We start from the raw sequence: 21,318 nt of genomic DNA on the forward strand, positions 1-21,318 counted from the left end.
AATTTAATTGGTCTGGGATGTGGCATGGATGGTGGGATTTTTATAAGCTATACAAGTGATCATACTGTGAGCCAAGGATGAGATCCACTAATAGAAATAGCCCAAATAGATTCAGGATTTGAAAATGCACTCTTCTCCTTACCCTACTATGTGGCCATGATCAAATTAAGTTAATTTGCCCTCAGTTTTCTCATCTTTAAAATATGGCACCTAATAATATTATTAGGAAAATTAAATGACAAACATAAAAGCACAGCTACTATCAGGGTCATTTTAATCCACTTTAAAATTGGGGGACTATTGAGGTTTTTTAAAATCAGTTTTCCAGTGCAGTGTACTTTCCACCAAATTCTAGATATAATGGTTGTATAGCTTCAGCTTGACCTTCTGTTGGAAAACTAAGAAAGAATACTTTTTAAAGCAGCTATTCCAGTAAAGGAGACTATGATTATGAGGAAGTTATTTTATATTGAGCCAAAATTTACTTTGTTTTTAACTTCTACTTCTGCCATTTTGGGTAATGTAATCTGAACCTAACCTCTAAATCTCTATAAACTACCTGATAACCCTTCAGATATTAGGCATTTAAAAAATTGACCTGAAGTCTTCTAGGCTAAGTGCTCTATCTCCAACCTTGTGGATTTTTCAGTCATAGACATGACATGGCTTGTTTCACCTGGAAATTGTAGTGGACAGAATTGACTACAACTCTATAGGCAAGTTCTGACCAGTATCAAACACAGTGGGTCTGTGTTTACCAAGGTTAAGTAAGGCCTTTCTCATGGTCATTTAACTAGTACATAATAGGGGCAGGTTTCATGTTTTGTTTGGAACTTGTCTCACATTAAAATCTTGCCATTAATAAATTAGTAGACTCAGTCTTTTAAAAAATTAGTCCCTTTTAAAACTTTAAACATTTTTATGAACCCCACATCATTGATTATATACTTCAGTTTCAATTTACTGAGAAAATAGTGAACATTTTCAGTGAAATATATGCTTTTAAACAAATTTAAATTTCTATACCTAGAAGTCTGGAGAGTTGTGAATTCTTCATTTATTCTCTAAGCAGTGCTTGGCACATTTAGATATCTGGATCCCTTGTAGGAAATGTGATGTCCCCAGATTCTTAAGTCTACAGTTTGTAAACCACAGTGCTAAATAATGTCTTTTTGCCACATAATATTGAAGCTGGTGTTTGGATACCTTAAAGAAATGCAAGATATTGAGTTAAGAAAATATACCCCAAAATCAGGGGTTTTGTTTTGTTTTTTAAATCTTAAACTAGCATATCTGTTATTTGATTCACTACTGAAATTTGCTTTGACTCATTTGGGATACTTGAAAGTATAACTCAGGAAAGGTTATAAACTTTTCTTTTTACTGTTTTATTGGGGTTTCTAGGAGAATTAAAACCAACAGGAAAAACTAAATCCTGGGTAATAAAATAGGAAAAAAAGATGTTAGTTGCTCTGATAATGTAAAAATTTTAAATCATTGTTTTGCTGATTTACAACCAGAAAACAAATTTCAGGCAAATAAAGTAGATAAAAATGTAAAAACTTAAATTATAGAAATAATGTATACCTATTTTTTTCCCCAAAGTTATTCATATACTGTTAATTTTAATGAGCACAAATTTGATATGAATCCCATTTTTGGTCTTTTGATGCTCTGAGTTCGTGGAACATGTTTTTCTGATTCTAGACTCCATACTAGTCACGCTAGCAGGTTGCACCCTTTGTAAATAATAGTTTGCATGTATATGTACATTTTATTTATGCATTCATACATATCTCATTTTGAAAAAAGATTGTGAAATGACTCAAAAGAAACAAATTAGCAAAATTAAATAAAATTTAAGTTCAGTGTGCTAGTCAAGGGTGTGTTAGTATGGTTGCCCAAATTAAGCTTTTAATTGGCTCTAAAATACAGGCACATTTCAGAGATACTATGGGTTGGGTTCCAGAGCACCTCAAAAGAGCAAGTTGTAATTTTTTGCTGGTGAAGGGCCCTGCCTTCAGTTTGTAAAAAACACAATGCCTGTGAAGCTCAATAAGATACGGTGTTGTCCCTGTTAAGGCAGCTTTTCTTTTCTTTTCTTTTTTTAATTAATAGACTTTTTTGAGAGTAGTTTTAAATTTACAGAAAAATTGAGCAGATATGTGCCTTCCTACCCCTGCACCCAGTTGTACATTTAATAAACAAATATTGATGAATTATTATTAACATATTGTTGACAGTTTACATTAAGGGTTACTGTGTTGTAGAGGTCTGTGGGTTTTGACAAATGCCTAACATCATGTTTCTACTATTACAGTATCAGAAAGAATAGTTTCACTACCCTGAAAGTCTCATATTCCATCTGTTTATCCCTCCCTGTCCTCTAACACTGGACAACTACTGGTCCTTTGATGTCTCTATATTTTACCTTTTCTAAAATGTCAAAAAGTTGAAACAGCTTCTTTCAAAAAGGGGAAGCAGCAGTTCTGCAGGATGAGTCTTTTCTGCCACTGATTTCTGAAAGAAATTTATCCAGTGTGGTTTTGTAGAGTTGACACCAACTAGTATAATGGACAGTTTCCTCAAAAGCATTTTCTAATAAATGCAGCAGTAGATTATATAATTGTTTTTATCTTTAATAAAAGCTGTTATAATTCGATACTAATGATTGAATTCAATAATAATGATTGAATTTTTCTTAATTCCTTACAAATACTCAGATGCAAGGTGGTTTTACTTGATCAAGGAATATAGAGTTAATCTACAGTTCATTTCATTCGTACTTCTCATGGGAAAACAGCTGCACAGTGTTTGTAAATTTGTATTAACCCTTACAAGTAGAGTTGAATCAGGTTTACGCTTTACATTTTCAATTTTTATAATTGCCTTTTGGCTAAAAGCATATGGTTTGAGTATTTAGTAAACAGTTTTGAGAAAAGAATGCTGACTCAATATCTTTAAGATATCCTAATGCAGCACATGTTTGAAATGAATTATTCTAATTACAATAAACTTCTAAATTAGTATCTGCTAACTAGCACTTGTGCTCTGCTGTGTTTTGGGTGATAGTTGGTATTGCTTTCATATGCTTTCTAAATGATGTTTTTTTAAATTATTAAATATTTTTACAGTTTTGAAAAACTTCCATCTGATTTGAGACATAATATTTTGACCATGTGACATATGTTTACTGTATGAACTATTTAAAGTATATTCAGAAACCATGGATCTTGGGCTTTGGACTCAGTTTTGCCACTTAACTAGCTCTTGAGTGTATCCCACGTGTCTCTAATGGAAAGGAAGGAAGAAAAAGGTCATAATTCTGAAATTTTGAAAGCTGTAAAAACTACCGAAAGCTTTTTCTTAATCATTTTGGTAACAAAACTTGATACTTAGTCACATTTAAGGAAATAAGTAAAGAATATAAATAACTATCTGTGTTGTTGTAGAAATACTGTTTTGATTACAAGATGCATGCTACTGTAGACTCCACCTGGAGTGTTCTAGTTACTTTTCTAAAATCAGAAATTTTTGCATTCTGTGTCTTACCCTAAGCATTTCAGAAACCAGATTATAGAACTGGATCTTGAGTTAGTTTTCTTACTCTTTAAGGATTCCAGATGTTCTTCCCTACCTTTCCAGTATCCTTTTGGTTGAATATATTATAAAGGATGAGCTACTAGGGATAATGTTAAAGTCATTTTTCTTTAGAAACTGTTATAATCAGGTTTTAAATGGTAGTTTGAAGGTCTGATGCTCTTCTTAAAAAGTAAATGGTCATCAGTTAATGGGGTATAAAATATACTAATACCTAAAAATCTTAAATGTTTAATCTTAAAAGAATGCTAGTAAGACTACTCTGCCATCTTTGTCCCCCTTTTTTACTTTTCCTGTGCCTTGTGTTCCTTTCCTTCTGTCTGCTGTATTTCTTTGACCCTAGAGTGAGAGCTGTACTAACCTGTAAATTAGAACCTCTAAGGAAATAGACTGTGTCCAGACTAAGGCTGGATGCTGAATCAGCTTTGTGTGGATCAGTTAGAAAAGCATTTTTGTGATTTCTACCTGCAAAGGGTATTAAGTTATCTAAACTTCTAAAATGTCAAATCCTAAGTTTTTAATAATACTGAACATTTCATTTCTGACATAGCTTTAGTATTCTGGGTTGACCACATAGTTTCAAATTTTCAAAGCTTTACTCTCCAGGAAAGTTATGTTATAACCAAATATTACATTTCCGGGACTACAAAGTAGTTCTCCACATCATAATATAAGAAAAAATTTGGTAATACATTTTTTAATTTAAAACCCCAAGAAACTAAGCAACTTGCCAGATAATTTTTGATGTAACACTGAGCACTTGTTCACAATGGAATGGCTATGGTACCGAGGGTAGTGTGATAAGTGTCCAGTAAGAGATGGGGCAGAGGTGCAGCTGTTCAGACGAGTTGGGGAAAGCTTCCTGGAGAAGCAACAATAGGATTGGCTCTTGTATGTGTTGGAGTTGGCGAGGAGAAGGAAGAGGACATTCACTGCTGCAACATATCAAGAAGTTGGAATAGTAGTTAAAAGAATAGAAGGGGGTTGTTGCAGGGAGGTGAGGTTGGGTGAATAGGTTAGGGCCAAATGTGATTCTGTTTGAAATGCTAATAAATTGTGAATTTTATTTTACAGACTCTGAGACAATGAGAGGTTTTAACTAGAGATTCGATCTATTTATGTTTGCCTTTAACACAAAAAACATTTACAGGGTGTTATTCATAGAGTGGGGAATGACCTGGGGAGCTCTGTTAAGGGCCTAGTCATGGCAGCAATAACAGCTTTATTTGAGTATTGCAAAGGAACAGTGGAACCTAATTTAAGACAGGGTAGTCACTTCAAGTCAACAAGCTTCTGGCTGAAGGGAAACTACTGTTTTTTGCATCTCAAGGTGCTTTATATAATACATTGCAAACTGAATGGGGGAAAAGCTTGATTGTAATGAAGGAAGAGAAAATAAGCTATACCTGTTTATAAAAACATTCTCTTCCACTTCTTGTTAATCATATATTTTTTTAAACCCATGAACAAGAGGTCATGTTTTAAAAATGCAATACATGATTAATCAGAATTATTTTAAATGAATTCTAAGGAGGAGGTTGCTTTAAAGATAGATAAAAATTATTACTGTAAAGAACAATGATAGCTCAAATATAAGGTCCACTTAAGATTCTGAAATGGGTTTATTAAAGAGAAGGTTAATAAACTGAATGCTGGTTCAGCAGAGTATAGGTAAGGTTTATTTTTGCCCTTTAGCAGAAAAGTATATCAAGTATCACTGGGAAATTAAGTTTAAGATGGAAATACTTTTGCACTTCCATTTCCAGCATTGCAAATTGAACCACCACCACCCCCACCCCTTGTTTTTTTAATTGCTTGCTGTGTGCCAGGCCACACTATTCGTGCTCATAATACATTATCAGGAGGCAGTGTAATACAGTTAGTAAGCAGTGCAGCACTCTGCCTCTAGCTTACCTTAGTTTCCTCATACAGTTGAGGATAAGAATGTTCTTACTATTATTACATAAACATGTAAAGTTTGAACGAGAGCGTATGCAAAAGGACTTACTGCTTGATACATAAAATCTAGTTTTTTTTTGTCTACTTTTGGGGAGATAATCTGCTATTACCTGCTCATGAGAGAAAGACATTTTTGAAAATAGAAGAAATTATACATGGCTTATCATTTAGCTCTGATGATTTGAATGATGTGTTACATAGCACATACAACACCTGTTACCATTCAGAAAGCTGTTATCTTGTGAAACTAATATTTTAATAGTTCTTCAAAAAGGTCTGTCATCTGTAGAGATATCTTAGCCCTTCTTGCTAAGTTTAGGTCGTGAAAGACTTTCATAGCAAAGTTATGAATATTTAAAACAAGTATGTTTAAGAGTCATTTTTTAATCTATAATTTTAGAGAAAAAAAATGATGAGCAAGAGTTACTGCTTTTGCTTCCCTGGGAAGCAAATTCAGTCCTGTATCAAGTGAGTGGTGGTTGCCCAGCTTCTCTCCCACTCATATCAACAAAACTGGTGAAAAATGAATTGCTAGGCGGTGTAGCTGGTTTCAATTAAGGGACAGCAGTGATGTGATATACTGGTTCCTGAGTTAAGCATGCTCTATATGAAAGCTTATTATTAGCCTGGAAGAGCTCACCTGTTTTGAGGTTTGTTGTTGATATCAAGAACTAAGTAGTTGCTACATCTTAAAAGAGATACAGTATCTATAACATGGGTATGATTTTGTTTTGAGAGGAAATACTATACACAAGAAGAATACATTTGCCATCTATTAAGCTTTTAAGGTGAAGTGGTCTGTACTTGGTGTCCATGTAGGATTAAGATCACAAATTAAATTCTAATACTTTAGAGATGGGGTATGAGACAGAAAATGTCTATTTTAAGAGCCAGCAGAAGAAAGCCTTCAACAAATCACTATAGAATGTTACATAAATAGAAATACCCTGTATTTACAAACCCACTTGGGAAAATTTTAAGAAGTGCCCTCTGAACAGACTACACTTTGGAATTACTTTTTAAAGAAAGATATTGAGAAACCTAGTAAAATTGTTTGGATAATGATTTGAGTTTTATTTTTAATTATTGAAATACATTTTAACTTTTCATAGGAAAACAAAGCTACTGAATTGCAGTTAATTACTTGCAGCTTATGGATGTGTTTTACTGTTATTGTACACCAGAAAACTGAGAAATTATTCTTCAAATGCTATTATTTAAACTAGTAGTGCAGGTTGCAAAGGGCAAAATATTTAAGCCAGCATTTAACATTTGTTGAAAAGCTTTTTATTTGTCACGCATTTTGATAAATACTAGGAAAATAAAACCTAAACAGTGTCTCTGCTCTGAAGGAACAGGTAAAGGACTCTATTTGCTGTCCATAAACTTCTCAGTCATCCTCCTGACTTCCAGCTCGTTTCCTCTAAGCAGTTAACCTCACATTCTACCTGACAGAGAAAAGAAGAGCCAGTAGACTGAAATGTCCCCCTAAGTGCCTGTCTTCAGACTTTCCTCTAGACAGATTGTCTTTGCAGACAGACTCCCCAGGAATCTTACAAACCAGATAATATGTTTTTGTGGTATTTCTTCAATACCTTTAACTTCTCCCCTTCTTAGTGACTTCTTCCTTTCAACATCTAAGTATGTTTATTAATTTCACCTTTAAAATATTTTTTAAAAAAACCTCTTTCTCTGTCATTCTTCCCTCTTATGGCCAAATTTCTCAAATTGTATTATATCTTGTAAATGACTGTCTTCCATTCACAACATAGGCCACTCTTACTCTTTCTGTTTACTCCACCAGTCCACCTAAGTGTTTGGTTTTCTTGGATTAAATGAAAATAATGTCTACTTCAGGCTTCATCTTGAATTCCTGACAGCACTGTCACAGTGACTACTAGAAATACTTCTCCTTAAGTCTTTTTATACCCTTTCGTAGCTTAATAAATGCTAAGATTATTCAATAAATTGGTCATGTATTTTCCTCATGGTCTCATCTGTTTACTCCCATATCTATTTACCATGTATAGTCTAACAAATCAAACATTTTTGTCACCAGCTCAAGCACCAAATTTATAGCCTTTGGTATTAAATTTCTCCACTTTGAAGCTTAAAAAGAAAATTAGTTAAATTTTTGAATGTTTGTTGTATTACATGAAGAGTGCTTAGCTCTTGGCCTGGTATTTCCCCCATTTTTATAATAAAACAGCCCAGAATCACCTAGAGGGGTTATTAAAATACAGATTTCCTGGGCCCCACCTCCCAACTATCTAAGTAGGTCTGGGATGGGGCCAGATAACACAGCTGCTGGTTAAGGGACTGTACTAGGGACCAGTAAGTATAGTGGTTCTCAGTCACAGATGCAAAACAACGTGCTTCACTGCTGTGAAGTGGCAGAGCTGGTCCCAGGAAGTATTAGGTTGGCCAAAAAGGCTTGTTAGTTTTTTCCATAAAATAAAAGACACTTTTTAAAAATTTTCACCAATAACTGATTTGGATATTTTGAGTATGTCAGCTGTCTCCCATTATTGGCTTCTAGTGGGTAGAGGGTAGAGGGTAGAGGTGCTGCTAAACATCTTCCAATGCATAAGACAGCCCCACAGCAAAGAATTGGCCAAAATGTCAATAGTACCAAGAAACTCTGCAAACCATTTGTAACATGTTCCATCAGTCACAGCACCTTCTCCATACACTGCACAAATCCCCCCCTTTTTTTATGGTGTTTCAGTTGCATTTTTACCTTTCTTGAAATAATAAAGCGTAATATGCCAAAAATGTTGCGAATTTTCTTCCCTCAATATTAAAATTCAACCATTTTGATAAGTTTTTTTTAATGCTGATATGACAGGTGTCACGATACAATCTAACAAAAGTGTTTTGATGAGGTGAAAGACAACTATGCATTACTTGAGTCATCTTCTGGAAAAAAACCAAATGAACTTTTTCACCAACCCAATATCTAGAGCTTACCTTTTAACCCACTATTCCCCTCTCCCAAAAAACCATTAAATCTTTTTGTTAGGTCTGTGATACTCAGTAAGTTCATAACTAAACATCCTAAACCTACTATTCCCTCCAGAACTGGTTCTCTACTAGGGTTCCCTGACTGGAGTATCACTTCATCTTGGCTCTAAAGCTCATTCCTTGCTAGTACACTTATACTTAATGTTGAGCATGCACTTATTCTTGTGGTTGAAAATCATGTCTTACGTTTTCGTGCCTTGTAGCATTAGCAGGTATTCAGTACTTGGAGATAGCCTTTCTATACCTGCCTAAGAAACAATTCCAAAAGGGAGTGGTGTTTTGGGTGATGGCTATGTTGTGGTTGTAAATAACATTATTCTCTGTCTCCTTTTCAGATCTGGATGGCGCTCTACTCTCAGGGCCAGACTGTGATAGGAATGTGAATACAAATTTATTGGCTGAAACCAGCTTGGGTCAAGATGGAGGTGATGTTGGTAGGTACAGCAGGAATTTAAAAAGCGTACATTTAAGAGGATTTGAGGATTGGGAAGTTTTTTGTGTACATGTTTATTAAGGACCTGCTGCAGTTTCTTTTTCTTGAAGGAAAGTCTTTTGTTAACCAGTGTCACCCCAATAAATTCAATACAAAGGGGGGGAAAAGATTATTATGTAAATACTTTCATCTGTGGTGTCTATAATTATGATAGACTCTGGAAGCCTGGTAAATACAAATAGATAGGTGTTTCTTGTTTTGGAGGACATTTTAAAACTAAAGTAGCAAAAGTTTTTGTGGTAGCTTTTTGCTAATTATCAGAATGATCAATGTATTTGAATACACTTTGATGTAAAGTGCTATACAGTATGGTTGCTGACAGCTATAGAAATGTTATCTAAATAATAAGAGTTATATCTCAATACTTGTTGGCTTCAGAACTCATCAAACCCTGCACTTGTCACATTTTGATGAGGAAAAAATGTTTCAGCACTTACTTGGGACTTGCTGTACTTGCTAGAACTTGTATGAGTCATGACGCTGCCCCACAAGAGAAAGTGCTTCATCACTTGTCGAATTCGTTCGGTACTCGTTGGTGTCTGCACTCATCACAAGTTCTGGAACAAATTAATGACAAGTACCGAGGTACCACTGTATTTATATCAACTGTACTTTGCAGGGAGCAGCCTGCACATATGGACAGAGAATCCATGAATATTCCAAAGAATTACATGAGTACATTATGAGTCAGTTAGAAAGGGAAAAGGCTTTCTTTACAGAAGAATGGAAAGCTAATAAATATAAAAGAATGATCAAATTATAAAAACAGCTATCTTGTAATACCCACAGGAAATAATTCAAGATCAACACTGGATGATAAGCCATTGTTGGTGGGCTTACATGATGATTGAGTGAAAGGGTGTTGTAATGGCATATTCACGTGGTCTCAGTATCTTCCAATTGCAAAGGGGAAAAGATATCTTTGCAATGAAGATATCTGATGAACATTACTATAACCAAGTGATTAAACTTAGTACTAGCAGTAAAAGAAACTGAAATAATGTGCCTTCTGACAGGATGCATGAGCTGGCACACATCATCGTCTACGTGGTATTCTTGCCAAAATGTTTCACCCAGATCTAGCTACATGGGAAAACCAGACAAATCCACACAAACACAGCTGGTCCAGAGTCTAACATGTTAGTGCTGGGAAAGACAATCAGAGGCACCACTAAATTGAAGGGCATCAACTGAATGCACTGTGTCAATCTTGATTACATCATGGGTTCAAACCATGACTAAAGGGGCATTTTGGGAACAGCTGGATATTTAAATATGTTGTATAGGTTAAGTAAAAGTCGTTGAACAACTTTAAATTTCTTGGATATGATAATGGTGCTGTGGTTGTGTGGGAGAAAGTTTTAGAAAATACTGTGTTTAGGGGTGAAGTGATAGGTGTGCATGTTTTCAAATAGACATAAGAGGTGTGTATATGTAGACATAGAGAACATGTGGCAAAAGTAGTAACATTTGCTGAATATATATAAAGGGATATAGATGTTCATTGTTTGAGTTCTGTAGCTTTGAAGTTCTTTTAAAATTTGATTGGGGGGGGCAACTAGGGGTCTATCTTACAGAAAGCTATTGGGTTTCTGAATACAGTACATACTGACCAGTTAAGCCATCTACATCCAACCTTGTTTCCAACTAAAACCAAACAAAAGTGCAACAATCTCGTTGTGTACCAAGTGTGTGGTTCAATTTGCTGTATGCAATCTAACAAAAATTTGGTCATAATTTACCAGATACACGTAAATGATTTAAGCAGTAAAAGAAAATTCAGCTTAAAGAGAGTAAATTCATATCTTGAGAATATGTAAAAGTACATTAAGAATGTAAAGCCAAGTCCAGTTTGTGTGCAGTAAGCGAACTTCCTTAAGGTAGTTTCTCCTAACAGTTGAAAAGAATTTACAAAAAAAGTTTTGAAATGAGTAGTTGATAGATCAGATGTGTTGAATTTTGAAGACTTTGCTTGTACAGAGTATCACCGAGTACGGGAATATTTTATTGCCCTTTCTTTGGTTTGGAAATCTGTTTCAAGAGTGGATGAGTTTAGTTGGGCTATGTGAATTTATATGTAAAGTTCTAAATTTGCACATACACATTTTCAGTCGGCAGTGGTTCATATAATTTATGTCATTCTCAAAAAAATAAACCGTTGATTCAGTCTTTTCTCTTTAGGGGTCACTTTGATCCATTGGAATTTTTGCAACTGAGATCAGCCTTTATTACAATTTTGACTTTAAAAACATTGCTTTCTTCTTAGTTTTCCATTATGGGATAATGAACTCAGAAGGCTATTGAACACTAAACACAGTTTTGAGGTAGATCTTTAATGAGCTTAATGATCCTTTAGTGTATTGAATTACAAAGGAATACCTTTCTTCAAGCTGCTCTTCTGTTTCCTACAGGATATCTTTATGGTTGTAAGAACTTGGAGATGACAGAAGCTTGCGATAAGGCTTTCTTAATTTGAATTATTTTGATTTCAGAATACTCTCTTGCCTAGTATCATGAATGCTTTTTATTGTATCTTTACTGTAGTTTATTTAGAAAAACATGGAATTTCAGCTATTAAAATTTTTTTTTAATTTTAATTTTACTGTTTATTTACTTTTTAAAGTATTTTATTATGTTGTTACAGTAGTTCCATTTATTTCCCCCTGTGCTCCCCTCTGCCCAGTACACCTCTTCCCTCAAGTATTCCACCCCCCTTAGTTCATGTCCATGGGTCATGCATTTAAGTTCTTTAGTTTCACCCTTTGCTATATTATTCTTAACCATCTCCCTGTCTATTTTGTACCAACTGATTATGCTTCTTAGTCCCTGCACCATTTCCCCATTTTACCCCCTCCCCCCTCCAAGCTGATAACCCTCCAAATGATACCCATACCTATGATTCTGTTCCTATTCTGGTTTGCTTAGTTGGATTTTGTTTTTGTTTTTTAGATTCAGTTGTTGATAGTTGTGAGTTTGTTGTCATTTTAGTGTTCATAGTTTTGATCTTCTTTTTCTTAAGTAAGTCCCTTTGACATTTCATATAATAGTGGCATGGTGATGATGAACTCCTTTAGCTTCACCTTGTCTGGAAAGCACTTCATCTGCACTTCCATTCCATAAGATAGCTTTGCTGGATAGAGTAATTTTGGTTGTAGGTTGCTTTTCTTCACATTGAATACTTCTTGCCAGTCCCTGCCTGCCTACAAAGTGTCCTCTGAGAAATCAGCTGATAGTCCTATAGGCAACCCCCTGTAGGCAACTCTCCACCTCTCTCTTGCTGCTCTGTCTTTATTTTTCACCTTTGGCATTTCAGTCCTGATGCGTCAGTGTGGTCCCTTCTGGGTCCACCTCACCCAGGACCCTCTGTGCTTCCTGTCCCTGTATGTCCATCACCTTCGCAAAATTTTGGAAGTTTTCCTCATTTTTTTCAATTCTTGCTTCCTCATTCTGCACTGGTTGACTTTTTTTCTTCCTTATGTTCCAAATCATTGATTTGAACTCTGGTTTCCTTCCCTTCACCATTGATTTTGTGTGGATTTTCCTTCGTTTCACTTCTTCCCTTACGCATTTGCCGTACTCAAGTATATCTGTCAAGCCTGTGAGCATCTTTATCACCAGTGTTTTGAATTCTGCATCTGTTAGGTTGGCTACCTCCTCATCTGTTAGATTGGCTATCTCTTTGTCACTTAGTTCTCCCACTGGAACCTTGATCCGTTTCCCCTTTTGGGCCATACTTCTCTGTCTCCTCATTCTAACAGGCTCCTGTGTTGTTTGCCTCCACGTCCGAGGAAGAGCTCTTGCTCCTGTTACGTTGTAAGGGGTGGAGCCTTAGGGATTCGTCATATAGGGAGACCTGTTTCACCACGTTGTGGTGCTGTATGTGGGGGAGGGATCCGAGAGGGAACAATGCTGCCTGCCCAGCACTCACTCCTTTTCCAAGCACCTCTCCCACTTCCGCACTGGACTGGCGCCCCTCTAGCTGCTGCCCTGGCTGTCATTCCCAGAGTGGGTGAGTCTGCGGACATTCTAGGACTGTGGGGTCCCTTTAAACAAGCAGACTCTGCTGAGACCAGCAGTTTCTGCCTCCACCCCAACCCCCACTGGTCTGCACAGTCAGAAGCAATGAGGCTTGGTTTTCTCCAGTGCTGGGACAGTGAGCTGCGAGGTCTGGTGAGGAGCTGGGAAGGCTCCCCAGGTGTCCCTCCTGACTTTTTAAAACGTGTGACTTCGCTTTCTGCCGCCTGCCATTGCCACCACTGCTGCCGCCACCACACTGCCTCCTTTCTGCCCTGACTCTGCCCCTCCTACCTGTCTGGATGAGTATTTCTTCTTTATATCTTTGTTTGTTGGACTTCCATGCAGCTTGGTTTTCTGGAACTCCTGGTTGTCCCTACTTTTGAGGTAGTTTTATTCCTTCTTAGTTGTGGAGCAAGACCCAGCCTGTCTGCCTAGGCCTCCATCTTGGCCGGACGTCCCTCTATTCTTTTATATAGTGAATAATATTTAGTCGAGCATATCAGCATATCTAATAACATGATTTCTTAGGTTAATTTTTAAAGCATTTTAAGCAAGTGAAAAATACCTTATACATGTTAGCATTTGCCAGATATTTATTCAACAGATAAGGGTGTACATTTGGACATAAGGAAGCAAAGGTAAGACAGGCACAGTCCTTGCCCACTTAGAGCTTATATACTTGGTTTTGCATTAATTTGGACAAGAACTATGAGTCAAAAAGCTCAAACTTTAGAATTGTGAGAGTGATCTATTCCATCCCAGACACACAGATATGGTGACTCATTTTAGGATTCTAAAGACGATAGTATAATTAAATTATATAAGTATGGATTCAGAGGGCTTTGTTTTTTGTTTTCAGTGCTTCCTAACATTGTAAAAAAGGGTGGTTTTTCAAATACAAAGCAATTTATGTTAATATTAATGAAGTACAATTTTTAAATACCTGAGAGAACTTTTTGCACGGTTGAGTATTGATACTTTCACCAAAGAAGTCTTAAGGTCTTTTAATTTTTAAGAGAGGCAATGTATCGATTGGGTTGGCAAAAGAAGTTCATTTAGTTTTTTCCATAAAATAAGACAACTAAGCACTACTAGAACCATCGTATGGAAAAACTAAACAAACGTTTTGACCAATCCAATACCTGGCAAGTAGATAGAGGGAAATGAATTCTTAGAAAACCCATATTTGACAAACATTCTTTTATCCAAACCATGGTGTCCAGGGGAGGAAAATTAATTGAGCCGGGAAGGGAGTGTTCTAGGCAGAGGAAAGAGTGAGTGCAAAGGCCTTGAAGTAGGAGCCATCTTACCACAGAGGGACAACACAGAGACCAGTGTTGTTGGAACAGAACACCCAAGAGGTGGTTGGAAGCAAGGGCTAGGTCAGGTAAGGCTTTGTAGCATTTTGGAAGACCTTGACTTTTACTATGAGTGAGACAGGTAGTCCTTGCAGGCTTTTCAGCATAGTGCCAGGCTCTGACTTAAAATTTAAGAAGAATATGATTGTTGTGTTGAACAAAACTCAAGGAGGACAGATAAGCTGATGGCTATTGAAAATTATCAAGAGGCAAGGATTGATGGTCAATTGGATCAGGGTGGCAATAGCCATGGAGGATTCTTGATTCACATTGTTAAAGGATTCCCAGGTACAAGTAGTTTTCAAGATGTAATTAAGTCCAGAGGAGATAATTCCTACTTGAGCTAGTCTGAAGATCCTCAGGCACAAATTCCCTAAGGAACTTAAACTATTCTATTTTGATTCTGCCTTCTGGATTTTCATTTGTTTAAGAAGATGGATTTAGAAAGAGGTTTTGATGAAACCTCAAAGGTGCATTTAGTTACCTTGCCCCAGTGTGTCTGAAACCACAAACAGGAGACTAATAATACAATACTTTACATTTGCAATTTAGTTGTGTTTATATTTTTCATCTTTTGTCCATTTTTCTTTATGAATTAGTCTTAAAATAAGATTATGTGATTGTTTTGGGGACAAAAGGAGACTTACCTTTTTCCACAGTTGGGCTTTGAGGTGATAGTCTCAAGTGACAAAATAGTTAGGAATAGCAACTATTAAGACAGTTCTGTTTTGAACATGTTTGAAATATAATATTTAAGGAGTAGTTTTATGTGGTCTCTACATGCCATTAAATAGTATTCAGATTTATTTCACTGAATTTTTCCTATGGTCAAATTGTATTTTAAACTTTGTTTTCTGTTTAAGATGCCTGCTAATCAGGATATATAATTAGGATAATAAAGTATAAAAACATCTCAGTTTTAGACTAAAATGTGTAGTTTTTCTATTTAGCTGTTATAAATTAAGCTCTTCTATGAAAATGCTCATATTTATTGTGTTTTTTATTCTAGCAAGAGGCAGATCTTTATTACTATTATTAAATCAAAATCACTTTTCAATTGTATTAGGTACTTCACATGATTTCAAATATGGCCTAATGCCTGGCCCATCAAGTGATTTCAAGTATGGATTGCTACCAGGTACTTCGAGCGATTTCAAGTATGGACTGATACCAGGTGCTTCAAATGATTTCAAGTATGGATTATTGCCTGAATCTTGGCCAAAACAAGAAACTTGGGAAAATGGCAAGTATCAGTCAACTAAACATCTACAAATTATTTAAAATGCTTAACAATTAAAAGCTTCCATATTCTGAGTTAAATATATATATATTTATCAAGAGAGCAGTAGCCCTGTAACAGTCCCTGTTTTCATGGTTAGATAAGCTGTTGATAGCAAGTTTTCTGTTTATATATAAGTGCTTTTTGTGTGTTCTTTTTAATTCTCAAAGGTGAATCATCTCTAAACACGAACAAGTTAAAATGCCCTCATTGTACCTATGTAGCCAAATACAGACGAACACTAAAAAGGCATTTGCTCATTCATACGGGAGTCAGATCCTTTAGCTGTGATATTTGTGGAAAACTGTTTACTCGCAGAGAGCATGTAAAAAGACATTCCCTGGTAAGTAACTTTAAATATAATTAGTATTTATATCAGTAAAGTTGAAGGTATTTTAACATCATTACGTGAAATTTTAAGGAAGGTTGAATGCTATATAGTTGAAACCAAGAATATGATTTATGAACTGATACTGAACTTCATACAACAAAACAATGGTATATTCACTCATGGTTAAATGGGTGATTAAATTTGAGTGGTTCAAATGCATTATATTGTCTGCACAATCCTTATTGGATTTTTCCCCCTTCAATTAGGTGCATAAAAAGGATAAAAAATACAAATGTATGGTGTGTAAGAAGATCTTCATGTTAGCAGCCAGTGTTGGAATAAGGCATGGATCTCGACGCTATGGTGTTTGTGTAGACTGTGCAGATAAATCACAACCAGGAGGGCAAGAAGGTGTAGATCAGGGACAGGATACAGATTTCCCTCGGGATGAAGAATATGAGGAGAACGAAGTAGGAGAAGCCGATGAAGAGCTGGCTGATGATGGAGAAGATCAGAATGACCCGTCTCGATGGGATGAGTCTGGAGATGTTTGTATGTCTCTAGATGATTAACTGGCCTACTATACTCCTCAAGGATGCTGCATTTGGACATAATATGAATCGACAGTTTGAATTGTTGAACTTGAAGGCTTGCAAAATATGGTACATGCTGGATGGTAGTTTTGTTGCTGTGAAAACTGTAGGGTCAAAGCCTTATAGCAAAACTTTTTTTTTTTAATATTTGCACAGGACTGTACAGCAAACAACCTTGTGGTTGGATTACAGAGTCCCCACAACTTCAGACAGTTATCAAAGTTAAAATATTTTTTATTTATAGGATATACAATAATTCTTTGGGTCTTATGAAAGTGGAGAACCTATCCTTAAAAAGTTGACATTCATGTACCAGTTTAACATGAATGAAGAAAATCCATTTATGATAATAAAGTGACAGCTGGCCCAATTACTCTGTCCACCAAACCACTCAGGCTAGTTTGTACCAGTAGAGTTTTGTTTCTATTTTTATTTTTATTCTTTTTTTTTTTAAATACAGATTTTCAGTGAGGGGCCTTTTCAGCCCCATTGGTTGTACTTTTCTGTATTTTCCATTTTAAATTGCTTCATAAGTTAAACCAAGTCTCTTCTAGTCTTAGGTATTTCTTAATTTTGTGCTGATGGGCATGTTTAATAAGAACTGGAGAGGTAATTTATTGGTATGAACTAACTGACTTCCTCCATTCCCCCTTCCTTTTTGACATGAATTTTACTACTTCACAAATGAAGAATGATGTTGCAAAGTTACCGTGGCGAAGTTGACAAGTACCACTAAATGATTATGATTTAGAAGTAACTTTCTCCTGCTGCTCTAATCTGATAAATGGTTACTATATGACATTTTCTGGCATGGTATTAGGTTTTGGGTATCTGTTACTTTGGCACTATTCTTGTTTGCCTCTTTTTTATTTTTGCCAGTGTACTATACCTCAGTCCTTTTTGAAAAGAGAATCTAATTGAAAGAGAGTCATAGAAACAATAAGTAAAATGATTTGTTTAAAATTTATCCTCCATGTCCAGTTTGGTTAGCTTGTTATGCAATATAAGTAAAATATCAGGTTTTTACTCTTGTGCCCTTTTATCATTAAAATTAACACAAAAAATTGCATTCTCTTTTGTTTCATGTTTCCTGGGATATTCAGTGTTTTAAAATTATGAGAGACCATTTTTTTTTCAATTCCTTAAAGTCACTACACCTTGATAGTTTTTCTAGTAGTCACCATGATTCAGCAATCTGCAAAAATCTTACAAATAAAATATTGAGAGGCTTTACAATTTATTATTAACTAAATTCTTCAGGGTACAAGCCGTGATGTATTACAAAGTAGAAATTGTCAGATTTATTTAGCCTGATGATAGATGAATTAGCTGATTGTAAAACTCAGTAAAATTTCACATAATTAATATTAACATGCACAACATTTATCAGGAACATATTGTATATTATATAAGAGTAAGGGATATCATATTTTCAGCTTTCTTTTAAAATAGAAATTGAGTATATTTTCTTATTTTATATCAGGTAACTAAATTATACTAGTTGTGTGAGAAAAGTTGCAGAGTACACTTTGACAGACATAATTCTTTTGGTGCTCCCTCTGATCAAAGTGGAAACATTGATACTTTAGAGACTAGCTTTCTCACTGTCTCTGATTGCAGTAGAATAATAGTTAAATGTTAGACATTGATGTTTCTGCTTGGGTCAAAGATATAAAGTACAGTTACATGCTTAGATGCATCTTTTGTTACCTAAATGTTATTGTAGTTTCTACATAAATGTAAAACTGACATGGATAGTTTTGGTTTGAATTTTTGTTGAGGACTGAAGAGTACATCTTATTCTCAATGTTCTAGATTAATGAGTAAAATGTAGTTCTGGTGGGGTCCAAAGTAGATGTTTGTTGGGCAAAGATACTATGAATGAAAAAGTATTTTAAGCGTAAAATGTTCTGCATTGTGAATATGTAAGTATAGTATAAAGATTTCTTTCATACCATTTACCCCCCCCCTTTAAAATAAACCATAGTTTACAATTGGTAGATCTGTCTATATATAAATATATATTAAAGAGAAAAGATATATATCTGAAAACCACCTAAATCTGCTTTATTAGACTACAGTTCACTTATTGCATAGAAACAGGAGTTAGCTTTACATTCTTAATGTACTTTTACTTTTCCTCAAGATATGAACTTATTCTTTTTAAGCTGAATTTTCTTTTACTGCTTAAATCATTTATGTATATCTGGTAAATTATGACCAAATTTTTGTTAGATTGCATACAGTAAATTGAAACACACACTTGGTACACTACAGGATTGTTGTGCTTTAGTTTTAGTTGGAAACAAGGTTTGATGTAGATGGCTTGTTACTGTTAATTTAAAATATTCTATAATTGTCTGTTACCTTTTATGTTGTGTTGTGACAGATTTGGCTATATTTTAGTCAACTGAAATATGATACTTTACAATTTTGTTTTTAGAAAGGTAATCCAAAGGAAAAATGTTTATACTCTTGAATATCATAGCCTCAGCCTATATAAAAATTTTTTCTTTAAAGTAAATGTTTTACCAGAACAGAATTGACAGATTTTTCTACTTGCTGACTGCCTAACTTATTTTGTTCCATGATCTTGAGGGACTGCCTTTATCCTTCTAGATCTTTTTTTTTTTTTTTTTTTTTTAAATAGTTTTAGTACTAAGGTATACTACTGGACATTTCTATTTTTTTAGGTATATTCTTTTTCTGACCTACAGTACAATTTCAGGAACTTGATAGATACTAAGAACTTACAATTGGTCTCTGAGGTAACAATGGAATATTCATAATTTTGTCTGTGGAGCCCTGGCAGAATTATGTGTTCCACATTTGCTGAATTTTTCTCTTGTAACTTATATTTTTAATGAAAAATATTTTAGAGCTTTTTAATTTTAATGAAGAGGAAGAGTATAGACTATTTCTTTTCTATTCGCTCATAAATCAAGATCATGCATTATTTCTTAGGCTTCTCAGAGACAGAAACCTCCATATAGTCCCCACTTTGTCATTGTTTTTGGCCTTCATTTTTCATACTCACTACATGTTTTGCTAAATTTAATACCCTAGCAACTAAGCTGAAAGAAGAAACATTACAGGAAGGGGACCTGAACATTCATAGGTAGCTTTGAAATTTAGGAGGAAAACACTAGCTGGTTTGGGTAGAGCCATCCTGATGAGAAGAGTTGAGTAAACTCATGTAAAGCATTTAGAACACTTTCTGGCAGTTTAATAGATAGATGTGAACCAAGAGGGAAAAAAATGAGAAGGGGAAAAGGGGATGAAGTAGGAAATGAAAGGATGAGGGCTTGGAAATGTCTCAACTACAATGTGTAAAAGGCCTGAAAATAACTGGAGCAGTATAATCATGGGGAAAGTATGAGGAATATGGGTTTTAAAAATCATAAATTTTAAACTTTGATAAGCTTTATTTATATTTTTAAGACTTTGCCAACATAGAATGAAGAGTTTATTTTTCTGAATGATTCCAAAAGCTACCATTTTTTTAGTGCCTACATGTGCCGTTGCGCTTTATTTTACCTGTTCCCTCTCTAAGGTAGGTGCTATTTGTCTCCATTTTATAGACCAGGAGGGCTCCAAAGCCGCCACCTGCTATAACTTGCCTAATGTAACACCGCAACGAGGAGCAAAGCTGGCGTGGACCAGGTCTCCTCTGAAGCCCGGGCACTTTTTAGGGGCTTTATTGCTGCTTCCTTAAACTACTTTTGTAGAATTTCAGCTCTTTAAGGAGTCTCTTATGGAGACATATTTTCCCTTTAAAACAGCTATGTTAGGAATTGGAGTGTCTAATCCTTTCTCCCCCAAATATCCTCATTACTATTTCCTTCTGATACAGCCATTGTTTTGTCACCTGACTACAAATAAGATACCCAGCCTCAGTGTGGCACATGCTATGAATTGGCTGTGGCTTTTTTATTTTTAAATGGAAGGTTTTTAAATGAAGAAATAAATATGAACCCCAGTTTTTTGTGCCGTTCAGTCACCCAGATCCTTAAACTTAACTATGGTACATAATACAGTATACATGCTTAAAACAGGTGATTTTTCTTAGTCACTTTAGGATTTAAAATGGGAAGCTTTGTTCCTGCTGTATCCCTGCTTTCGAGTGAAGTTGAACAGTTCTAGTTTAAGATGTGTCAGGGATAAACACGCATTAAGTCCTGGATTTTATGACATTGGGTACTTAAATTTTGGAGTACACTGGCTATTGAGAACAAAATTTTGGGTTGAGGAGAGGGATAGTTGAGGCCATTATGAAATGGGAGAATCAGCATTTAAACACTGTAAACATAAAAAGAACACTTTCTTCTGCCTGCTGTTTGTAAAAGCTCTTTGGAAAGATCTTTTACGAAGACCAATTTTTTAATGTAATTTACCTACCTAGTATAAGTGTCCTAAGACATGTATGTAAACTTCCAAAATTGTTTGTGTATTTAGAAAATACACAAGAATCTTTATCAAACCTAAAAATATAAACTTGTGAGCACTAAACTGCTTCTGGCTTGTGAATTTTGTTGACTGACATTTAATTCAGATTTCTTTGCATTTAAAGTGTATAAAATTAGACTAATTGGGGTAGGGGAACACCTTTGTAAACTTAGACTTTTGATGTATAATTCAGATATCTTTGTACTTATGGTTTACAA

At 35.2% G+C, this 21,318-nt stretch overlaps 1 protein-coding gene across 1 annotated transcript in view; it reads left to right on the forward strand.

The window, feature by feature from the left end:
- ZBTB10 (zinc finger and BTB domain containing 10) overlaps positions 1-17,704 on the forward strand; it is a 29,932-nt gene extending 12,228 nt beyond the window's left edge. The window contains exons 3-6 of the mRNA XM_090283763.1: positions 8,919-9,017; positions 15,518-15,694; positions 15,901-16,073; positions 16,328-17,704. Coding sequence (XP_090139889.1) covers positions 8,919-9,017; positions 15,518-15,694; positions 15,901-16,073; positions 16,328-16,633 — 755 coding nt within the window. The 3' untranslated portion in view covers positions 16,634-17,704. The remainder of the gene's footprint in view (positions 1-8,918; positions 9,018-15,517; positions 15,695-15,900; positions 16,074-16,327) is intronic.
- Positions 17,705-21,318: the final 3,614 nt, after the last annotated feature.

The sequence above is a fragment of the Furipterus horrens genome, unplaced genomic scaffold (genome assembly GCF_987537825.1).
Source record: "Furipterus horrens unplaced genomic scaffold, mFurHor1.1.pri manual_scaffold_7, whole genome shotgun sequence".
In the NCBI taxonomy this organism is placed as follows: Eukaryota; Metazoa; Chordata; class Mammalia; order Chiroptera; family Furipteridae; genus Furipterus; species Furipterus horrens.